Below are 17,184 nucleotides of genomic sequence, written 5' to 3' on the forward strand. Positions count from 1 at the left end.
AAACCTTTTCCATCACTTGGTATTTTCATTGTGTGCAAACATCGATTCAGCTGGTAACATTTTGAATGGGAGCAAATTCCTCAAACAGAAGAGGGGGCATCTTATGAGATCACATGAATATTTATGCCGATCTTTAATCATGAAATGTTGACGCTTAATGTTGTAAACAAATAGAAAGAGGTCGGACAGTGAGCGGATGTCTAATCCTCCGATTTGGAATATAAATGAAACAAAAAGCGCCCGCATTTGTAGAACATCTTTATTTAAAAAGATTTACAACACCAACTGGAACCACTTCATTTAAATGGCATCTTTTTTTTTGTGAACCTTCTGTGCAACGTGCACTTTTTGTACATACATACACACACAAAAACTCTTCAAAAATAAATCCATGCACTATTTAGGAGAACTTGACAGTTTTGTCTGATCCCTGTAAAACTGGACTTTAAAATCTTTTTTTTTTTTTTTTAGCTTTAAATTATGGGAGGTACATGAACAAAAGAAATCCTCCCAAAAAACTAAACAAACACCTTCAAATGGCAACAATGGATAACAAAAGTTACCCCCCCACAAAAAAACAAAAACAAACGAGATACAAATCGTATAAAGTTAGTTAGTTTTGAGTTGCTTGCTATAGTTTTATCAGTCAAGATACGTTACATCTCGCTGATTTCTATTCAAGTAGACGAAAATGAAGCAAACATCTGTGAGGATTACTGCCACAGAAAGATATTGTGCGGGCAGATTTCAGTGATTGAAAGATGTTTTTCCTTGGCATTCCCGCGTGGGATTTTCAGTTCTAGCCACGTGATTATTTCTTATGTGCGTGAGACTTCATGAGAAGGAAGAAGTTTTGTGCTGCCGCAAAACAAGCAGACATTCAACACCTGAAAGGACCGAGGCTGAAGGTAAACACAGATGTACAAACCAGAATATTTCAGCCAAACTGAAGAAAAACTGGGGGGTTTTTTGCCCCCAAACTAAACATTCGGGATTAAAATTGAAAGTAAAATATACAAAAATGTCTGCCGGCTAAGCAACATGTCATTAACTGTACAGAAATTGGATAAACTTTCTATAAAACAGAATTTAGCCAAAATGTCAACATATAAGAATTCTAAAATTGTGACAAAATTTGCAAAAGTTTAGAAATTTTAAGTACAAATTGTAAAAAAAAATAAAAAAAAAAATGTGTTGAAATAGATTGAGAAAGCAGTTATTTTTCTTTAGTATACAATTTTGAAAAGTGACAATTTTTGAACTATAAAATATTGAGAGAAAGAAATCCTTTTTGAAGTCAATGAAATTTAAAAAAAAAATTACTACAGAGATGGGATTAAAGGAATGAATTAAGGCAAAGTATTGTAAATTGTTTTTTAGTGTCCTTAAAACATTCATCCCGTCGGCATTTTAACATTAGTTAGAAATATTACAATTCTGAATATTAAATTGTGCAAAAAAATAACATTTAGTGTTGAAACACAGTCAGAGAAAGCAGTTTAAAAAAACAGGCAAACTTTTACAAGTTGAACATTTTTGAAGTATAAAATATTGAGAAGAAAATCCCAATTTGAGGTTTTGATCAAATTAAAATGTGAAATAAATGATACATTCCAATTAGAATTAGGCTAAATTACAAGTTTTGAATGAAAGTTTAAAAGTTTAACTTTTGTTTCTGAAAATTCCAATTTTTATTAAAATATTTAAAAAAAAACTACATTTGGCAATTTGTTTTAGAAAGGTTTATTCTCTGAATAAAGTTGAAAATTTCCAAAATCCAAGGTAAATATTGTATGTATCTGGTTTTATAAAAAGCTTTAAAAAAAAATTCTGAGAATGGAACACAAAATGATGTTGAAATTGCACGATTATATAAAATAGAAAAAGTTTACACTTGTTGGTATCTTTAGCTGTGACATTTTGAGAAAAGTGAAAACGTTATTGGAAATGGGCGAAGCAGCAGAAATCAAAATGTTGAGGATGAAGGCCAAATGAAGGTCGAATATAGGGAACACATTTCAAATATTGACAGGTGAAAAAAATCCTCCTTGAAGCTGTGCGAGAAACTGAAATCTCCAGAAAATAACATTGTTACGAAAACGTTACAGCTTTATTTAGTTTGAAACCAAATGTTTGTGTTCGAACAAAACTCTTCCAGGCAGGTTGGAGTCAGTCAGTCCCTGCGTGAGGAGGAAACAGTGATGAAGATGATGAGGATGAAGAGTTTCAGGCGGTGCCTGCTGCTCCTGCAGGCAGCGCTGTGGAGATGGCGGCGGCGGTGGCGTTCAGGCCTTTCCCTCGGTGTCTCTGACCACCTCTCCGGCGCCCGCCGCCTCCAGACTTCAGCTGGATAAAAACATCGCAGTGACGAAAAGTCAGTTTGTTTTCAGGATGTCTCTCGAGGTTCTTGTTCTGTTCATTGCAAAATCTTAATTTCATTTGGGGCACAAATTTTTTTTTAAATAAACCGTAACAATTGAAAATTGTTTTTATTTACACCGAAAAGTTATGTCACATTGACACACCGTTTCAAGTAAAAACGCATATATTTTGTGTCGTCGTTTCAGAAAAGTTTACCCTGCAATGTTAAAAGTTTGTTTCCAATGAAACGGCAGAAGCGCTAAAAAAAATTATGCAGTTAGCATGCCGGGCCACTAATGGGTGCTGTTGTTTTTGACATTATTGAACCAGAGCGTTTTCAAAAAGTTGCATTTTTCCCCATTTCCACTGAGATATTCAAGATGTTGCATTTTGCCACACTTTCTAAAACTTCTTCTTTTGCCGTTGTTTAAAAATCACAACTTCAGCAATAAAGTGAGCTTTTAGAAAATCAAAATACAAATTATTAAAAAAAATAATTTATGTGTGGGGGGGGGGACGGAGAAACTTTTTAAAATATTTTTTTTAAATGTGAGATTTTTTACTCTTTCATCAGAGTGAAAAGTGTTTCAAAAATTTCACCCTGACAGCTTTGAGGCTGGCTTGATAGCAACCAGGTCTCAATGTTGTTTCCACTACGCTGATGATATTTTTGCATTTGCTCGGTGGTTTGGCCAGATGCAGGCCGGTGTTGGTCTTTTGTTTGTCACCCCGACATCAGACTACGTGTGCAACAGTTAAGTGAAAGGAGCCTTCATTTTCTGCAGTTGTGCAGGGTGAGCGTGGAAAGTCATTTCCATTTTTTTTTTTTTCATGTCAGTAAGACGTGAACGTATGCGAGTCAAAAAGGAGAGAAATAAAAAGTTATTAAAAGCTTATCTACACAAGAAAAACCCACAGTGGTAATTAGCTCCTTCTTACCATATATTAATGTGTTTTTCAAACACGACTAACTGTGAATGTTTTATTAATATTATTTCGTGAGCTGCTGGACACCTTGAATTTCCCCTTGGGCGTGAATAAAGTCTCTCTCTCTCTCTCTCTCTCTCTCTCTCTCTCTCTCTCTCTCCTTCCCATATTGCACACATTCTCCTGTTCATTTACTCTGAGAAGTTTCTGTTATTAGTTTTGGCACGTATAGTTTCTGCTCAAACTTTTATCCATAAAAGCGTCTCTTATCTCAAACCTGAAGTCAACGGGTCTGTAAAAGATGTGAGAAAAATATAAAATATTGGCTTGCTTTCAGACTTCTAAAGATAAAATACTGAACAGGAAAACTTAATCACCTTACATACATGTTTTATGTCTTTATTATAACTTTGCACGGTCTGTTTTCACTTTCTGGTAAAATAAAAATAGACTTTAAAATATATGTTAAATATATTTGAGTTCCAGCTACATGTGGCAGTTTTTTGCCTTAGAAGATGTAAATAGTATAAAAAAACAAAAACAAAAACAAAACAACAACAATCCACTGTCATCTGTAATTTGACAAGCACACAGTGAACTGAGGCCAAATAATGTTGAAACTACAGTTGAAACTGCATTTATTTAAGGTAGCGCAAGTGTTGTAAAATTTCCAAATTATATATTTATAATTTGTTGCACTAAAACAAAGACATATTTAGATCTCTGGTTATCTATAGATTAAAATGGTGTCATTCACCCGTCAGACCAACTTGAAATCAAATTATACTCAAGTAAAACGAGATTGATTAGTGAAGTTCGTCAGAAAAACAAGAAACGGGAGTTTCCATGCACGGGCAGCAGGGACGACACTGGCACGACCACATCCAACGTGTTTACCTTGTTTTCTTTGTTGCTGTCAATACACAGAGCCTCCTCCTCTACCGCAGCATGCCGACACAGAGAGGAAGCACAAGGAGCAGCGTGGTGTGTAGCAATGGCAGGGAGGAGAGTCGAAGTGTGTGTGTGTGTGTGTGTGTGTGTGTGTGTGTGTGTGTGTGTGTGTGTGTGTGTGTGTGTGTGTGTGTGTGTGTGTGTGTGTGTGTGTGTGTGTGTGTGTGTGCGTGCGCGTAGGTAGGAGAAGAAGGCATGTCGGTGTGTGATTGAGGGATGACACGATGGAGAGGAGAGAGGACAGCGACAGAAGTAAACATGCGAGCAGCAGTCGAAACAGGAAAGTCTCAGATTACTGAGAGAGAGTAGTTTTAACTCTAAGCTGTGGTCACTCACTGGTAGCTGCGCTGTGGAGGGACTGGGCGGCCGCGCCGTCGACCCCGCCTCCTCTCCGGTGGCGCTGCCTTCTTTAAAGCTCTTCTTACCGGCCGCGGTTTTGGACTGATGGGACTTTGCCTGCAGGAGCTGAAATCGCAAACACATCCATTAAGCTCCATTAAGCCTCAATCAACTCTTTTTTTTTTTTTTTCTGTAAACAAGATGTAACAGTTGGGCAGCCCCTCTGGAGCGGCTCCATGAAGCTTTCTGCAAATTACAGTATATGTAAATAAACATTTGGTTTGAAGATGTATGTGCACACCACACTGATTTTCAGAAGTTGAAAAAATGAAGAGGGGGAGAAAAAAAGATGAAAAAGCCAAAAAAAGATACATAAATGAAAGGGGGGCACAGAATGAAAAGATTGATGAAAATAAAGAAAGAAATTGACAAGAAAAAAAGGGAGGATTATTGCTAGAATATCTAAAACTTCTCTAACCATTGGGAAACGGACAGCAGCTATAAACAAACAGCGAGAGAGGCTAAAATAGATCATATGCATAAAATGATAAACTGGAGAAATACATGGGGAAAAAAATCTTTAAAGATGGAAACAAAAATGAAAATGTGACTCTTCATGAATACATCATCAGTTGGTTTTTTTTGTATAGCTTTTCTTTCACGTTTTTTTATTCCTTTCAAACAATTAGCAAGTTTTGCAGCTCCAGATTGTTGAAAAACGGCTCATAAAAAACAAAAAATATGTACAAGTTGCATTTATCTTTCCATGCTCAGACGTCCCTCAGCTGCTGGTCCAGAACCTTCCATGAATTTGAATGTCATACAGTGATGGTGCATACCACTGTCGTCTGATATTGAAGTTCCTTCTTAATAGAAGTTGCATAAGCAGCCAGGCGCATAAAAAGTGACATATAGTCTATCAAATCCACTCTAGGTTTTTGTTGTACCTTGGTGATGGTGCCCACAGCTTTGGTGCGTCCCTCTCTGAACACCAGCTTGTGGTCGCAGTGCAGGTACTCGGGGGTCTTGATGAAGCGGAAGTGGACTGAGGCCTTGTCGCCGGTCCTCAGACAGTCTTTGTTCATGGTCAGGATGGTGGCCGTCTGCCTGATGCTGCCACAGTGAACTTTAAAGAAGAGAGGGCGGAGGTTCTTAAAGAAGCGACTAAAAATAGCTCCGAGAGGTGTTCTGAGACGCGTGTTGGCACCGACCCATGGCCTGGTACCGCGGCGATATCGTGGTGGGATGGTGCAGCACTAAGATCTCCGCCTCGAACTCCCAGGTGGCCTGGGGCATGAGCTTCGGGGAAACCATCACCATTCCTTTCCTGATGGACGAGCGCTTGATCTGAGGAGGACAGAGAGCGTCGAGAGAGAAAAAAGAAACTATTGAATTTGTGGAGCGGTGGAAAGAGAATTAAATCCGGAACACTACCCGCGCTCCCTCTCATGGGGATTCGCATTTATTAGAAAACTGATTACAAAGTTAGGAAAACTCTCGCTGCTTAGAAAAGTTTGGGAATAATTACAAACACTTCCACCAAGTTGTCTTCGTGGAGATTTTTAGTTAAACAAACGAACAAGCGCACCTTCTTGAGTGCGAAGGAGGCCGTCTGGCCCCCGCGGACCTCCCGGACCGGCATCCTCTTGCGGTGGATGGACTTGACGGCGATGGGAATGAAGGTGCCGAGCGGGTCGGGGCCTAACAGCAGCGTGTCGTTGAGTCGTATCAATCCACGTAACGTAGTGCCTGAGACCACTGTGCCCACGCCCTGAAGGGAAAAAGTTCAGGTTAAGATGAAGTGTTGCATCTCTGGAAATAGTCGAGAGGATTTCACAACTCAATAAGACAGTTTCACACGACGCCCACGGGCTTCTTTACATACTCTGCTTCTTCTACTCTATTTTCACTGCGATTCAAACTGGAAACGTATAGAATGTTCTTGTTGTGATGTTCTCTCCTCCTGAGCTGGAAAAATCTGAATGTTTTGACTTCAGAATAGATTAGAATTCCATTTCCATATAGCAAATTTAATATCTTAAATAGAAAGGAGTAAAAACCAATGTAATTCGACCACTTCTCCAATATTCAATAATCACGTTTCATAATTAACTTGACTACTATTTACAATAATGTCATTGTTTGGCACTTGTTTGTCTTGTCTTTTCATTTATTTGCAGAATATATTCCATTTGTACATTATTACTTTGTTACATAGTTTCATTTATAATAATTAACATGTCCATCAACTGTTTTCTAATCAAATCAGATGGTGTTTTTGGGAACGACAGTTGTCGACCTTAAGGTCAACACAGAATCAGATCGTTTCAGGGTGTTTCTCACCGGTACTGAGTAAGTGTCGTCGATCTGGAACTCGGCGGGCTCGTCGTTGTTGAAGGTCGTTCTCGGCGACAGCAGGTTCAGGAACATCTTCAGCAGGTCCATGTTCTCTCCAGTCACGTTGGAGATCTGGAAAATGGGACACATTCTGCAGAGAGGAAGAGAGCGGCAGCTGTTCAAACCAATACATGGAAAAACATTTTGAGGCAAGAAGCGGCCGAGAAATCTTCAACTTGAATGATTTAATGGGGTTGAGGGAGACTCTGAAGCTTCAGTAGCTTCAGGGATACGGTTATTAAAACTTCCAACATCCCAGCAGGGGGGACGGCAGACTCCCAGAGGGAAGCTGCAGAATGACGCACCACAGGAGGAAATGAGGTGGAGAAATATTTAAGGGAAAAAAAAAAAAAGTCTCAAATGTAAAGTTCAGTGACACAAGGCAGTCCAGATGGGACAACCTGTAGTGCATGATCTGTTCCACCAGGGGGCAGGATCAAGATTTAATAGATTAAAACTGGCTGACATGTGAAAAGACAGTTTGTACATGTTGAGGAAAAGTAACATAACTGTTGACCAGACCTTTTTCTGTCTATTTTTCTACAAACGTCTCCTTGAATGATGCTGAGACATCCCTGTATGTGTATCAATATCTTTGGGATTATTCAGGAAATGATATGAAATAATTAGTCATAAGAGTAGAAATTGGTTGTGTTGAAAAATGGTTTGATATTCATAAATATCTTTGAATTTAAATAAAACTAAATGTATATTGCATGGGGGTACATTAATGATGGAGTTAAACTGCCTTAATGTGAAGTTGAAAGCAAGGAAGTACATGGAAATACATCATACATACATTGGAGATGAAAGACTATGGCGGAAGTAACACATAGAATATATGAAACAAAATAATCTAAATCTGTTGAAACTAGAGCTATGTACTGAGAGTCATGACGGCCTCTACTCTACATTTACCGAGCATGTGAAGAAAAACTATTTACTACCGCGGTGGAGGGTGTGTGCAGTCGCAGCATTTTGGAAAAGTTGTGTTTTCCCCATTTCCACAGATATCGAGTTGGAGTGTTTGCAAAAAGCTGCATGTCCTTTGTTTATATGGAGACAAAGCACTTTCAAAAAGTTGCCTTTTTTTACATTTGCATGGAGATGGGAGTTGGAGAGTTGTTGTTTTTTTTTAAAGTTGCCTTTTCCTCCATTTCCAAGGAGACGGAATATTTCCAAAAGGCTGCATTTGCTGAAATCTTACGCACTGCCCAATGAAAGCCTAAAGATCTCAAAGAACAGACTAAACAAACTGTAAACTTGATAGTGGTTCAGTACAGGGAGGGTAATTAAAGAATCCTCGTCAGTGTGTTCTCTCCTCTTTGTGTGGCTGTTCCTCTTTTCTTTACTCCCCCCTCGCGCTCCGACCTCGTCCTGCAGGCTCACCTCTCCGAGCTGAAGTTGGAGGCTGTGACGATGACGTCGTCCTTGTTCTGCACCAGCACGGGGATTTTCCTGCAGCCGGGCGACTTTAATAACCTCTGCAATAACTTCAGCGTCTCTGCGGATAAACAGAAAAAAAACACATGAGACCTGCGTTTCCTCAAAGCACGACGACAGCGTGTGTGTTTTCACAACGAGCTGAAAGAAGCGAAACTTCATTAGAGGTACTCCTTTCTTGGTTTTTAAGCACATTTAATCTTACTCTGCAAAGGAGGCTTGCTGTTTTCTTAATTATCCCCACTTGATTTGTTTATTTACTCTTCCATTGGCTTCATGCAAACGCTCCTCATTCCCCTTTATTCCCGGCAGTTTACGTGATAAAACACCTTATCTTAATTTTTTTTTAAAACACAGACTTTCACGAACAGTTTCACATCATTAAAGCGACGAGTGTACGGAAGACTACGACTCCAAAAACAAACAAAAAAAACCCTCCAGATTGGAAGCTAATTAATGTGAGAAAAGATGCTGGATTCCCCTCTCGCCTCTCCACTAACTCCGGAAGAGCTCTACAGACGGTGAGATCTCACGCTAATAGATCCCCACGTCAATTAAACGTTGCGGTTTCTCTACCTTGCAGGATGTTAGCAGGACACATGTCTATCTTGGTGACCACCACAAACACGGGGACGTTGAGGGCCAGTGCCAGACCCAGGTGCTCTTTGGTCATGCCCACGATGCCGGCGTTGCTGCCCACCTGAGAGGAGGCACTGGTTATTGATGAATGAATCCGTTACTTGACACAGTTTTGCTCCTCTCCTGTTCCGCTACCATGAGCATGCAGAAGTCCGGCAGGTGTCCCGTCATGCCGAACACGGTTGTCTTCAGGTACTTCTCGTGGCCGGCCAGGTCGATGAAGGTGATCACCTTGGAAGACTTCTCACAGATTTTGGTCCAGTCCAGACCGCCGCCGTGGCTGTCGGGCTTATTCACCACCTTGAACCAGACACACGGAGAGACGTGGCGATCGCAATATGTTAAGATAAAAAAAACTGATGAGGCATTAGTCTATAGTAGGGGTGTGAAACACAAACAGGACAATTCCTCCTTGAGCGGACCCGGACTGGTAAAATAACACAATAATAACCTTTGAATTTAAACGTAATAGTTTTTCTTTGTTGTAGTGCAGAGTAAACGTGATGGAAATGTCTACATTTTCACAAAAACCAAACAATTACCACAAAACATGACTCCAATCTCAACCTGCCCTCTTGAGATTAATGTATCCTCCAAATACTCTGATATGGCGCGTAAACCCAACATTAGTCCTCAGAGAAAAGGAAGTCATTGTTACACAATATTACAAGGAAATTGTATTTCACATATAGTGTGTGTATTTTTTAAATAAATGTACAAGTTGTGGTGGGGGGTGGGTCGCCCGGTTTTACAATGGCAAACATTTGGGTCCTGCAAGAAAATAGAGACTGTATACAGTACCTATTATCGACCTGGGTGCAACTGAGTATATCTACACTAGCTGAGCATTGTGCTGTATAGACTGTTCATATGGGCTTTCATTTTCTATTCAGTTGCTTTCTTTTGCTGCTCCCATTTGTTCAAGGTTTATCTACAAAGGTTGGGAGTCACTGCTGTAAATTAGCCAATACGGATTTCCAATGTGTTTTATGTTGAAGCCAGACTCAGAAGAAAGCAATTTCATTTCATATCCATTCATGAAAACACATTTGTCATTTTGATGCGTATCACTCCCACACGTGTGCACATGCTTTGTGTGTGTGTGTGTGTGTGTGTGTGTGTGTGTGTGTGTGTGTGTGTGTGTGTGTGTGTGTGTGTGTGTGTGTGTGTGTACTGTAATTTTCCATTTGACTATCGCAGATTAAATCAATTCAATCAACCTGAAAACTTGAATATTTTTCTCGATTTTGTGGCTCATTATTGAGGGGAAACAGGTGTTTCACAGCCATTGGTACATAACATAACATCTACGGTACAAGAGAAGATAAAAAAACAGAGAGGGAAACAACCTCAAAGAGTGACTTTCGGGGGTTTTATAGACGTGTTCCACCTCTGAAAGAGGGGATAACATCTTTTAATGTGTTCTTCTGAATAGAAATCAGACATTTCAGATTGATAATGGATGCTTTCAGCTGTATGTGGGAATGTATTCACCACATTCTATATCTCAGTCTGCATGTTTAATTCTCTGCCTGTAAAGTAAAGATGCGAGGCCAAGTGTGTGTTATTTTAATCTGGTTAATAAGTGTAGGTGTCGATTAACATATCATCGCTTGATTGCAAATTATCACCATTCGCACTTCACTTTTTGTAACGTTTTTCAATCGGTATAATGTCTATAACTGTCTTAATTAAAATAAATACATGGGGTTTAACAAGTTGGTATGATACTCTCCGAGGCTGGTTTTAAAAAGGGAAACACAACTACAAAACCACATGTATGACTGAGGTTATTCATAAAAAAGATCATGAGTGACCAGACACTCAATAAACATTGTTGGTGAATCTCAGAAATCACCAAGTAGTATCGAAATATGAGCCATGGCGCCATGTTTTGTGTGTATTCTGAATGAAGAGATTCGGATGTCATTAAATGGGCTCCGGGTGCCCCGCATCCACTAACCTGCCCCTCCTGGTCAAAGCCCAGGATGTCGTTGCCCACGCTGCTGGTCCTGCCGCTCTCCATCTCGTGTTTGTGTCTGAAGAGCTTCTGGCGCGCGAAGCCTCTGCCGTTGTCCAGCTCCCCGTGGGTCAGCACTCCCAGCAGGGTGCTCTTCCCGGCGTCCACATTCCCCACAACCGCCACCCTGGACACGGGGGGGGGGGAAGGGACACGGTTTAATTCAATCAGACATCATTTTTCAAAACGCTGCCGTTTTCCCGAACGAAAACACAAAAACAATGCGTTTTCACTTGAAATGCCATCGCCTGACTGTTTAACCATTGTATAAATATATCTTATTGCCATAACAAGACACCAATGATTTCAACCGCTGAGACACTACTTGTTACGACGCTGCCTTCAAACTATAAAAAAACTGTGTAACTTTGAAACCTCTTGACATTTTCTCTGCTACTAACCAGCGAGTGGAGCAACAAAGTCGCTCAAACCCAAATGCCAACCCAGAAGGCATTGTAACAACGTAACCTGCCGTTAAAAATTGCACTTAACATTGATTGAGATGCATCTTATTGGAGTTTGGGTCACAGAAGCAGAAGCGAATCTGTCTCAAGAGAGTAAACAAACTGTATTTATTCAAAAGTTAAGCTATATTATGTCTTTGCAAAAAGGTTGGTATTGTTTCGGTTGTTATTGTTGCTTACTAATTTAAGTCTCATTCTTCTTACCTGACCTCTAGGAAGTCCTGCTCCCCGACACGCCGTCTTATGAGGTAGTCCTGAATCTTCCCGCCTGTGTCCGTCCTCTCTCTCAGGAAGATGAGGTCGGCTTCGATCTGCTCGCAGAGTGACCTCACGGTGGCCACCGACGCCTCCATGTCCTTGTCGTCCAGGCCATAGTCACCTCCGTCTGCATGGAAAGAAGAAGACAAACAGGATATTATATACGTGATACCGTTACTGAGCACTTAAGGGAAGGTTTGTGTATTTTTCAATACGAATTATTGATTCATCAACAGTTTCTGGCAGTAAAGCTGCAAGTCATTGGTCAAATAAGTTGACATAACAATTTCAACAAAACAGTTTATTGCAGTAAACTCAGTCCATGACTGGTGATGCTGAACAACGCTTTCATTTTCTTCCATCTCATTTTGAGGGTGGATTGAAATCTATATAACAAACCGTGTGTGAAAAACCTTGGGAGACACGCCTTTATTTGTTCGATACATATAAAGTTGTGTGGTTGTACCGTACAAAGAAACAATTAGGTCAGCAAGACTGTGTACACACACACACACACACACACACACACACACACACACACACACACACACACACACACACACACACACACACACACACACACACACACACACACACACACACACACACACACACAGTTGTCACCCTTGTTGTCATCCACATCTGCAAGCATGTCGTTTGTTGCCACTCAGCACACGGTCATCGGTTCAGGGGTGTGTGTGTGTGTGTGTGTGTGTGTGTGTGTGTGTGTGTGTGTGTGTGTGTGTGTGTGTGTGTGTGTGTGTGTGTGTGTGTGTGTGTGTGTGTGTGTGTGTGTGTGTGTGCGTGCGTGCGTGCGTGCGTGCGTGCGTGCGTGCGTGCGTGCGTGCGTGCGTGCGTGCGTGTAAACTACAAGGACAAACAAATGGGATTAGCTGTCTGGAGTGACGGCTCCACAGGGTTTCCTCTCGGGATAGAAAAAAAACATCAGCGTGTGTATTTCTGGTTAGAAACACCGCGATAACCATTTTCTTCGAGCCAGAAGAAATAAATCTGAAAGTAAACACAGGCTATGCACAACATAAAAGTGGATATCTTTTGAAAAAGTGCCACAAGTATTTGGCGCCATCTACAGGTTCTTTTCACCACCTGCAACATAAGTCTGGAACTCAACTCTTTGCTGTAAAAAAAAATCCCACAAAATTCCACGTTTCCAATAGTTTCTACCAGATCTTCATTGGTTCCTGCAGACGCTCGGACAGGAGCAGCTAAAAGTGCTGTATTGAAACGTGAGCAGGTTTCACTGCTGCTGAGGATCAAATAACGGCTGAGAGCTGAGGTTTTTCCAGGACCAATGTTCTTGTAGTGGGGATGTCTCACGTCACTCAAAACAAGGTTGAACTGCTCCATGTTATTAACACATCTTTCAATTCTGATGATCGCTCATGGATTATCAAACATTATTCTTCAGAACCAAGACTGAACTGAAGCATACGAATTATCAAACAAGGTTTAAATGCTTAAGGACTTTTTGCTCCATATGTGACGTTACAATTCAGGATTTCATCTGAAATTCTGCCAAAGCAGTGTTATTTTCTGTGATTAAAGTTCTTTTGTGGCCCCAGAAGAAATTTATTTGGGGGAACGTGAGAAAAATGTCTCTTTAGATGAAAGAGGTTGCAGACACCCGGATCACAGTAAACATACAGAAACCACTTGAACTACAATAAGTCTGACTGACTGTTGATTTTAACTGGTTGTATTGAAAGTATGTTGTTGTTGCATCAGTACCACAAAACCTTGTCAAGGAAGCTGTGTTCTCACATAGACGTTTAGAAGTTATTTACTCTTACCGGAGCCCATTCCGACCACATAGATGGTCTCGCCACAGCCTTCATCTATCCGCTCCCTCAGATGTCGGAGTAGACAGTCGTATTGTTCACCTGTGGGGCTGACGAGGACAAGCTGAGGAACACACAGAGAGGAACAAACAGAAAAAGGTCCAAATTACAGGTGCTATGACATTAAAGAAATATATTCTGCTATTTAAGCTCGTCGGATCATGAAAATCATAATAGGTATAATGACTGTATTTCTAGATTACAAGTCAGACAGAAGGAATTTCACAAGGAAAAAGAGAATCTTAATCGGAAGAGATTAGGATTATGAACTAAGCAATTAAGAAAGACATAATAAAGCTAAAATGGGGGAGTCCAAGAAAAAATGTCTAAAAATGGCCATAAAAGCTTGAAATATAATAAAACATATCCAAGTTGAATCTGTGAAACTTCATGAATGCAACCTCTTTTTTTGCATGTATAAGCCATTTTTTGTTTGTTTTTTTAATTCCCTTTAATTTCACAAATTTAACATGTATATTTAATTTGGTGGAAAATACGGAAAATGTTTCTTTTGGTCATAAAGTTGCAGAAACCTGCCAGACTTTTCAAAGCTTTAGAGATAAGATTTTGAAGTAAATCCTTTGATACAGACAGCCAGTGCAAAGATTCAAGCTCGGGTGAAACATTAACAAGATAAACTGTGCTATTTCTGAAGTACTGGTGGTGATCTTTACGCTAAATGTTAGTGGGACGATGTAAACAAACCTTACGACACGTCGCGTCCTGCCAGCTGGACCGTCATACGTGTCACCGTCTTGCACAGTCAACAAAATAAAAATGCAACGTGTGCAACTTTGGTGCACCAACAAGTCGGAGCAGGACTCCTTAAAACTTCAAATGCACTCAGTTGGAGTGTTTTTTTGTTTTTAAACGAGGCCCACCTTGCTGCTTAAGTCTAAAACATCCGCGGACTCTCCGTTCGTGTCCTCGCCGTCATCGGAGCACTCTTCCCCGCACGGATCCTCTCCGCATCCCCGCTCCGGTGCGAACATGCAGGCGGGCACCACCACGGGCTCCGGTGGAGGCTCTGTCGTCGTTACCGACGCCATATCTAGCAGAACAATTAAAAAATAAAGCAAAACAGCACAAAATGATCTCGACGAGCTAACGTTAATATACTAGTAGATTGAAAGCTCGCCCATGCAAACTAAACGTCGAAGATATTAGAGGTAACAGCATCTCTGTGACCATAATAGATTTATTACATGTTCAAACCTCTGTACATATAGACTGTTAAAACGAAACTTTGTAACTAAATAAATAATAAAATGAGGGCATACCGGGAGTTGCTAGGTAGCTACAAGCTAACTTTGTTTTACTTCTTCGTGTGTTTTGCTTTAATGGATGTGGGTAAACAACACGAAGGTGCTTTAACGCTGCCCTGCTGGACTCCAGTGGAACTGCACCTGGAACAACTGGATATTAAACCTTTACGTGAGATCTGTGTTTTCTTTTTTTAAATTTACGTGATGAATGAATGAATGAATGAATGGACGAATGAATGAATGAATGAATTCTTAACCATCGAAGTGTGCACTGTAATCATCTAAATCTATAGAGATAATAAAGGTATTCTGAAGAAACATAAAACTTGAGTCTAGCAAAGATTCAAGATGATCCTTAAATTACCTGAAATATGTAACTCCAGTTATAAGACAAACATCTCCAAAAGTTGTGGATTTCAGTTCTCTGATTTAACCAATAGATAAAAGCCTTGCAGCATGAAGACGTGCCAAAGACCTCCAAAATATGTAGTTCTTATATTTGTTGATGTACATTCAACAGGCACACTAGTGTAACTTACATGAGATGTGCAAAATCAATGAAAGTTTCTGGAAGAAGCAAGTGAGTCCTTAAATATATTAACTGTAACAGTTAAGTTAACTTTTGATACACCCACTTTTGCAAAACTGCCTACAGTTGTGTCTTTTCTCCCTTCAGCCTTATAAACATTAATAATTACTGATATTTTATTATTTCATTTGACAATAGTTCACCATCCCTTCACATGCAACTTCGAGACCCTTTACAGCAAAAAGGCTCAGAGGTATGGTCAAGACTTTTAAACCAATCTTATTGTGAGTAATTTGTTTAGTCTATGAAGATACTTCAAGTCCAATAACCCATTTTGTGATATAAATGTATTAGAGATAAGATATGTTTTTGTATCATGTTATATACAAAACCATTAACATAAGGCCTGTGGGTCAAATTTGGCCCACCAAACTGCTGAGCAAATGGTAAAAATGTCAAAGAAAACATACATTTTTTAATAACTACTTTCTTATGACTAGAGGACACCATATTAAGACCCGAGCTGAGATATGGATAATTCTGACATGAAAGCTTGAAATCTAGCATTAGCCTCAAAGCCATGTTGTCATGGTCACAAAAACATGCATAATAGAATAATTATAGGAGAAGGGTTTTTTTCTTGACATTTCAGTGTATTTTGCACACAGATCTTTCATTAAAATTATTTTTATCTTGAGACTGCAGCCATTTTTGGTGGTAATTGTTTGGTTTTTGGAAAGTGTAGATATTTAAATGACATGTTCTCCAAAAGTTAACAGTTACTATGGCACTATTTTCCAAGTTCAGTCCATTAAAAAAGTAATTGTGCATGTATGTGGCCCCTGAACTAAAATGTGTTTGACACTCCTGACTTTTAAGAACATTGACACGTCGTTGACCTTGTATCAGTATAATAGATACAGTATATACTATATTTAGATCTAGGCAACAGTGTAAAATGTTGGAGGCAGTTAATGCTCATTTGTGAGAGAAATTATGTTATGTAACTTCCTCTATTGTACAATATTTGATCTTTTTTTTTTTTAAACAAAAAAACATGCATGTCAGTTCCTTCTTCACATCCTTCCTGCCCAATAAAGGAAGGTCAGTACCCCCGCTTCATTCCGATTGGCTGCTACCTGAACCCACCTGCTCCAGTGCTGTATATAAACCACTGACCTGCCTGCAGAGTTTTGTCACTCCAACTGCAACCCACCTAAAGGCAGCCAAGATGGTAAGTTATGTCAGAAGCTCCATTTATTAAGGGTTATATCATTTTCAGTGTTATCTCAGTGTTATTTTTGATTTGTTCTTAAAGATTTCTGTCTATCTGTGGCGTAAAGGGGTGGAACAGATTAAGCATCCAGATAAAACAATCATCAAATATAATTCAATTTAAACAAAGATATACTTCAAAAGTACAGCAGTTTATCTTAGTTATCTTCTGTGCAATTGTGATGTTAAATTATGAGGGACTTTAATCACTGAGTGTTAGAGGGTCAGGAATTAAGACGTTTGTTTTACTTCTTTCTACTCTTTTTCGACATTGTTGTTTTGTTTTTTTTGGTTTTACCAATTTTAACTGTAAATGTCTCTCTTTTCCTGTCTTTCTTTTTTTTGTTTTTTTTTGTATGTTCAAAATAAAGTTTCATTCATCCATTTCATTCAGGATGATAGACCAGCATTCACATATTTCATATAATGATGAATGTTTAGGAGGTCAAATTGAAAA

General features: G+C 39.6%; 1 protein-coding gene across 3 annotated transcripts; it reads right to left on the reverse strand.

The window, feature by feature from the left end:
* Nucleotides 1-1,632: 1,632 nt before the first annotated feature.
* On the reverse strand, nt 1,633-14,976 carry gtpbp1l (GTP binding protein 1, like). Of its 3 annotated transcripts, none has more exons than XM_080520504.1 (15): nt 14,939-14,976; nt 14,540-14,709; nt 13,611-13,722; nt 11,746-11,926; nt 11,021-11,204; nt 9,193-9,357; nt 8,995-9,118; nt 8,365-8,479; nt 6,922-7,066; nt 6,167-6,349; nt 5,790-5,925; nt 5,526-5,704; nt 4,576-4,704; nt 4,186-4,221; nt 1,633-2,346 (listed from the first exon to the last, which is right to left on the reverse strand). In XM_080520504.1, the coding sequence occupies exons 2-15, from the start codon at nt 14,705-14,707 to the stop codon at nt 2,227-2,229; spliced, it is 1,977 nt and encodes a 658-aa protein (XP_080376630.1). In that variant the 5' UTR covers nt 14,708-14,709; nt 14,939-14,976; the 3' UTR covers nt 1,633-2,226. The 3 variants fall into 3 exon arrangements, with proteins under 3 accessions (XP_080376630.1, XP_080376631.1, XP_080376632.1); XM_080520506.1 differs by having other exon boundaries at nt 2,217-2,346; nt 4,186-4,226; XM_080520505.1 differs by lacking the exon at nt 4,186-4,221.
* Nucleotides 14,977-17,184: the final 2,208 nt, after the last annotated feature.

The sequence above is a fragment of the Blennius ocellaris genome (assembly GCF_963422515.1).
Source record: "Blennius ocellaris genome assembly, chromosome: 3".
Taxonomy (NCBI): Eukaryota; Metazoa; Chordata; class Actinopteri; order Blenniiformes; family Blenniidae; genus Blennius; species Blennius ocellaris.